Raw genomic sequence first — 6,090 nt, 5'->3', positions numbered from 1 at the left:
TTATATAGGGTAACATTTAATTGGGATTGGTTTACAGTTCAGAGGTTTAGCCCATTATTGTCATGGCAGGAAACACGGTGACATGCAGGCAGACATGGTACTGGAGAAGGAGCCAAGAGTTCCATGTCAGGATCAACAGGCATAGTGAGCCTGGCTTGAGCATTTGAAACCTCAAAGCCAACCCCTCGTAACACGCTTTCTCCAATAAGGCCACACCCCCTAATCCCTGTCAAGTATCTCCACTCTCTAATGACCTATGAGCCTATAGGGGCCATTCCTATTCAAACCGCCACTGGTCATGAGTCACAAAGCCTATATTTATCATGACTATGCAGGTTTGCATGGGGCCATGAGAGGATATCATATAGATGCCATGCTGCCTGGGTGTGAGAATGGGGGCAGGGCACTCATGGCAGATGCAAGCACAGGGATTCGAGATGAAGTACATGGTCCCGTAATCACCTGGAAAGTTTGAGACACCACACAGTGGTCTTTGGCTACATCTGCCAGAGCATCATGGAGACAAATGCTGTTTTGTCCAATGAGTCTGCTTCCTGATGGGTAAGCCCTTTCCCAGGGATGGAATCATTCCCTCCTGGAGACTCCCAGTTAAAACTTGGGAAGTAAACAAACTCACAAGTTTCAGGAAGCTCCACAAACTTACAGGCTTCACAAGGCCCCTCCCCAGAGTAACACAAACAGTAATGCAACTTTTCTGAATATCACCCATTTGAGCCATGTGCTTGTAGGGAACCCCAATAAACTCATTGCTTCACTGAGCTAGACCTGGGTGGAATGTTTTCTTTGATCTGTATGGGCCTGTTCTCATCTCCCCAGGAAAGGCCACACAATACTTATGGAGATAAAAGAGGCTGAATGAGTGGATAGTTCTGGAATATCAAGGTGTGTAGTACTCAGTTTCCCTTTGGGTTTTTTCAAGTGTGAAACTCACACCAGCCCTTCAGAACTGTCTAGAGAAGGGAAATGTGAGCTTGGTTAAGACTCTCAATAGGGACACATGTATACCCAGGCAAGGCAGGAGACAGGACAGGTGCCAGGTGGAGTGGCCAGTCCAAGCTTTCTAGTGATGGGAGCAGGATCCAGGTGTGGATGTGACCTTGTCTGTGAGGCCAGGTGTTAGACTTCCCACATGTATCACCCTACTCCCTCCTTCCCATGATAACTATTTTCTATGCCCTTCAACTGTTCAGCCCCAGTTAAGGGGTCTCCTTTGACCCTCAATTTCCTTTACATGACGGCCTCTCAGCTCTGCCTTCCAGTGCTCATAGAATCTGTCCCGCCTCCCATTGCCCCTGTTCACACAACTCCCTACACCCCAGACCCTCCAGTAGAACACAAACTGCTCCATGTGTGTCTTGCAGTCTGGGTCTGTAGGTCCGCGTTATACAGAAGAGTCTCCCCTCTTCCTCCATTTCCCTGTCACCCTTCCTGTCCCCCCCTCAGGCCTCTGGGGCAGTGTTGTATTTTTACCCACCTGCTCTCCTCACAAAGCCAAGATGGCTGCACAGCACCCTCCATTCCATCTGCCCTCCTCTCCATGCAGCCTTAGACTCCTCCCTTTGGAAAGCAGCGTGGATCTCTTCCCTCAGTTCTGAGTGAGCCTGTGACTAAATGGTGCCATCGCTAAAATGGCATCTATATAAGGCCGTGCCATGTCTCCTGGTCTCGCAGGTGTCCTATGAGTCAGGCGATAAAGTGGGTAAACATCTGAGATTGGCTTTTCTGCTCCATTGGGGGGTTCAGCCTGATTCTTGCATACACCAGGAGTCCCTCCATTTTTACTGCCTGCGTAGGGCTCATTCACAGCATGGATACTACACAGTTTACTTAACCACGCACCTGTTGAAAAGCGGGTTTCCGGCCGGGCGGTGGTGGCGCACGCCTTTAATCCCAGCACTCGGGAGGCAGAGCCAGGCAGATCTCTGTGAGTTCGAGGCCAGCCTGGGCTACCAAGTGAGTCCCAGGAAAGGCACAAAGCTACACAGAGAAACCCTGTCTCGAAAAACCAAAAAGAAAAAAGAAAAGCGGGTTTCCACTTAAGCCTCTCGGAGCCTATGGGGCTGATTTCAGGTTTCTGTATGACTTGTGTAGAGGTGTATTATGGGATATATGGGTCATATGGTAATCACGTGTTTATATAGTTTTTTTGTTTTGTTTTTGTTTGTTTGTTTGTTTTTTGCCTCACTCTGTAGTGCAGGCTGACAAGAAACACATGGTCCTCCTGCCTCGGCCTAATGAGTGCCAGGATCATAGGCCTATGCTGCCACTACTGACTACGTGTTTTGTTTATTTTTTTTAATTGACAAATTGTTTCACAGAGGGGTTATGCTCTTGATTTCCCCCAAATTCTTGACTCCTGCTGCTGGGTGTGGCCTAGACTAGAACAGTAACCATGCCACTGTGGCACAAAGCAGCACGACTTACTGTGCCCAAGCTTCTTCAAAGAGGACCTCAGTGTCATCCACCTAGGTGGCATTTGTTACCATAAGAGGGGTAGCACTAGGCCTCAACAATGAAGTACCCCTGAAGGTGCTGCCCTAAAGGGGACATTTTCCCAAGGCTAGCCCTGGCCTCTCATCTCTCTGGGTTCACAGACATGCCTCCTAGTCTGACTTCTGTTAATTATTGAAAAGAAGTCCCCGGACTGCCAGGGGTACCCCAAGACACCCCACGTCACCACAGTTTCCCAGACTCTGACTCAGGTGCCCCTACGTGGGCACTTTACTCCTCCCAGGGCCAGAGAGCCCGTAGGAAGCTCAAAAGAATCTCTGTGGTCCCGGCGGACCCAGAGCACCCATGGGAGGACACTTCTAGGCAGAGCTGGACAGTGGAAGGAGGACTCAGGATGCTGTAAGAAACTCTGGGCCTTGGAGTCATCATTCACCTTGTGCAATGGGAAAACGCCAGGACTGGGCAGGAGCCCCCATCTACCTGGACCAGGATCTGTGCTCTAGGGCTAAGCCTCTGTCTTATAGGAGAGGGACAGCAGTTCGGCCCTCTAGGACTGGCCCCCATCACTTCCAGCTGTGGGTCTAGCAATGAGCCCAGAGTCTCCGAATGAGGATTCTGTAGGCCCTGCAACAGGCTCAGAGTTGGCCTCAGGGGAGAACGGACAGGGGTCGCCCTGTCTGTGGGGCCAGATCACCCTCCAGGCCTCCCTTGCCGGCAGCAGCGGGTCAGAAGGTGGCGACGCCCCCCGCTGCGCTCCCCACTCTGTGGTGGCTGGGGACAACCCCCGCACTGGGATTGGACGCCAGAGAGCCGGGCGGAGCGGGCGGGGACCCCAGAAGCCCAGGCTCCCCGCGTCCTGCACGCAGACGCTGTTGGCCCAGCCAAGGGAAACCAGTGCCCGGCCCACGGCTGGCGGCCAGCGCGGAGGAGGCGGCGGCGGCGGCGGCGGCGCCAGGGCAGGCCAGCCCAGGGTGGCCACGATGTTTGACAGCTCACAGTACCCCTATAACTGCTTCAATGACGACGCCGACGACTACCCTGCTGGCAGCTCCGACGAGGAAAAAAGGCTCACAAGACCAGCATACAGGTGACCCCGGGCAGGTGACAGGGCCCCGGACTAGGGAGTGGTGGAATTCCTTTCTTATGCGGGTCTTTGAGGAAGGACATATTCCAGTGCACTGTGGCGGGCGGGGGGGGGGGGGGGGTTGAGGGGTGGGGAGCGGGGCAGGGGCACCAAGAGCTGAGCAGGATAGTGGGGTCTGGGTAGAAGTGGGGAACAGCAAGGAGATTTCAAACGACAGCTTCTTCTGTACCCCAACGCTCCATTGGAGTCTTGGGGGGGGGGGCGGTATGGGTGTGCGGAAAGGGATTCATTTAGCAGGCCCCTGGCAGCTTTAAAGGGTCCTGCAGGATCTAGAAGGTATTGGAGACTCCAGAAGGCTTCGGGGGTTCCAGAGAGTCTCAGTGCTCAGAGGGCCTCGGGGGTTCAGAGGGTCCTGGGGGTCTCGAGCGGGTTTTGGGAGGCTTCAGGGGGTAAAGAATGTCTCAGAGGGGCCGGGGTGCTTCCGAGGGTCCGGGAGACTCCAAAGGATCTTGGAGGGCTTCAGAGGTTCGGTAGAGGCTTCAGCCAGCCTGCTGAGCTCTGGCCGGTTCTTGGAGCTCCAGTGGATGGGGGCGTGGAGGGTGTCCATCTGGTCTCCAGGGTTCCAGGCAGTCCGAGGGCAGATCTGAGTTCACCAGCGCTTCTGCGGTTTCAGTGCCACCCCGCCTGATGCAGCCCCTCTGTCTGGCACCCCTGTCGCAGCTACATCGCGCTGATCGCCATGGCCATCCAGCAGAGCCCCGCGGGACGCGTGACCCTGTCCGGCATCTACGACTTTATTATGCGCAAGTTCCCCTATTACCGCGCCAACCAGCGCGCCTGGCAGAACTCCATCCGCCACAACCTGTCGCTCAACAGCTGCTTCGTCAAGGTGAGCCCCTCCCCCGCCCGCCGCTCGCACTGGACCCCCATGTGTCCCCACTCATCCTTGGTGACAAGGGGGTGGGAGGGGTGTCACCACCCGCAGCGAGACAAGTGCCTTGCTAGCAGATCCCCGCGGGGGCCCGCCATTCACTTGCCAGAGGCGCGACCTGCCCCAGGCTTGGGGACGCTCGCTGAGCCCCACACTCCCGCAGGTGCCACGAACTGAAGGCCACGATAAGGGCAAAGGCAACTACTGGACGTTCGCGGGCGGCTGCGAGTCCCTCCTGGATCTTTTCGAGAATGGCAACTTCCGTCGGCGACGCAGGCGACGCGGCCCCAAGCGCGAGGGACCCCCAGGTTCCCTCGAGCCAGCAGCGCGCAGGTCCCCGGACCCCGACGGCGCGCGAGCCCCAGACCGCGAGGCCCAGGCTAGCCCTGCCACACACAGAGACATCAAATTCAGCATTGACTACATCCTGTCTTCCCCGGACCCTTTCCCTGCGCTCAGGTCACCCTGTCACTCGCAGGAAGCCAGGTATCCGGCGCTGGAGCCCCATCAAATGAGCTTCCATTTTTGGGCAGCATGAGGTGACCTCCCCGGAGCTCTGCAGTCCGTTGAGGACTTGGGCCTGATTTCCCCGGAAGGAACGACTTGAACCAGGGATCTTGAATCAAGAACCCTGGACGTTGCCACATCTACACACATCTTCCCAGACTGCCCGGGGAACTCAGCTCTCCACTTGGAGGAAAGCTCTGGAGACCTTCTTATAAAAGGTATTTATGGTGGTGTTGTGACTTTATAACGAATAAAAATAGTTCTCTCGCAGGAAAACCTGGCTCGGATTCGGCTCCACTTCAGGATTTGCTGTGGACTCACTGAAGCCCCCTACACCAAGCTGTAAAATCACCCGAGGCTCCCTGGAATCAGGTAGCATTTTGTCCTCAGTCATGTGACAGGTGGCTTTGTAGACACCACCATTCCAAAGTTAAAGTGTGCTCAGTAACTTATTCATGACGCTGGTTAAGGCCTTCCCTTTAGCTAAAAACAATGAGTTTTAAAACAGCGAAGACAGATGTTGACCTATCCTGGGGCTCTTACCCCAAGGCTTACAACGATGTCAAGCTATGAGTTGACATAATCAGAAGTAGCCTGAGTTCTCAGCAGAAATGTACCTCCCAGACCAGGCATGAGGACACAGGCCTGTCATCCCAACACTTAGGAGGATTACAAATTCAAGGCTCACCCGGGCAAAATTAACGAGATCTTGCTTCAAAATAAAAAGAAATTTAAAAAATTTAAGTGGCATGTAATTTTTATACAGGGAAGAAGAGAGGAAGGAAGGAAGGAAGGAAGGAAGGAAGGAAGGAAGGAAGGAAGGAAGGAAGGGTGTGGAGGGGGTAGGGAACTTTACCCTGATTCTACTCGGTCCCCACCAGCTTCCTTGCGCGCAGGTACTCTAGCAGGGGACGGTGCACCAAACTGCACAGCGAAGTGCTCAAGCCAGGAGTGGAGGTGTACTCCCTTTGAAATGTAAATGACTTTATTACCATTGAGATGGGCAGTTTAAAGAACACAATTAGGCACAGTGACACTATCCGTCCAATGGTCCCATTTTTTTTCACCAACCCACATTAACTATTTGCTGTGACTT

At 54.2% G+C, this 6,090-nt stretch overlaps 1 protein-coding gene across 1 annotated transcript; it reads left to right on the top strand.

The window, feature by feature from the left end:
- Positions 1-3,452: 3,452 nt before the first annotated feature.
- On the top strand, positions 3,453-5,621 carry Foxl3 (forkhead box L3). The gene is made up of 3 exons (XM_059249684.1): positions 3,453-3,559; positions 4,250-4,445; positions 4,651-5,621. The coding sequence occupies exons 1-3, from the start codon at positions 3,453-3,455 to the stop codon at positions 5,023-5,025; spliced, it is 678 nt and encodes a 225-aa protein (XP_059105667.1). The 3' UTR covers positions 5,026-5,621.
- Positions 5,622-6,090: the final 469 nt, after the last annotated feature.

This window comes from Peromyscus eremicus, chromosome 23, assembly GCF_949786415.1.
Source record: "Peromyscus eremicus chromosome 23, PerEre_H2_v1, whole genome shotgun sequence".
In the NCBI taxonomy this organism is placed as follows: domain Eukaryota; kingdom Metazoa; phylum Chordata; class Mammalia; order Rodentia; family Cricetidae; genus Peromyscus; species Peromyscus eremicus.
The sequence above is the reverse complement of the archived record's forward strand: the minus strand, read 5'-3'. Positions and strand labels throughout refer to the sequence as shown.

What these genes read in the sequence shown, in the direction of transcription:
- Foxl3 (XM_059249684.1), top strand. Translation starts at nt 3,453, where the DNA reads ATGTTTGACAGCTCACAGTACCCCTATAACTGCTTCAATGACGACGCC. An exon ending in CTCACAAGACCAGCATACAG is followed by an intron (nt 3,560 to 4,249) that starts GTGACCCCGGGC and finishes CGCCTGATGCAG; the next exon opens with CCCCTCTGTCTGGCACCCCT. An exon ending in TCAACAGCTGCTTCGTCAAG is followed by an intron (nt 4,446 to 4,650) that starts GTGAGCCCCTCC and finishes ACACTCCCGCAG; the next exon opens with GTGCCACGAACTGAAGGCCA.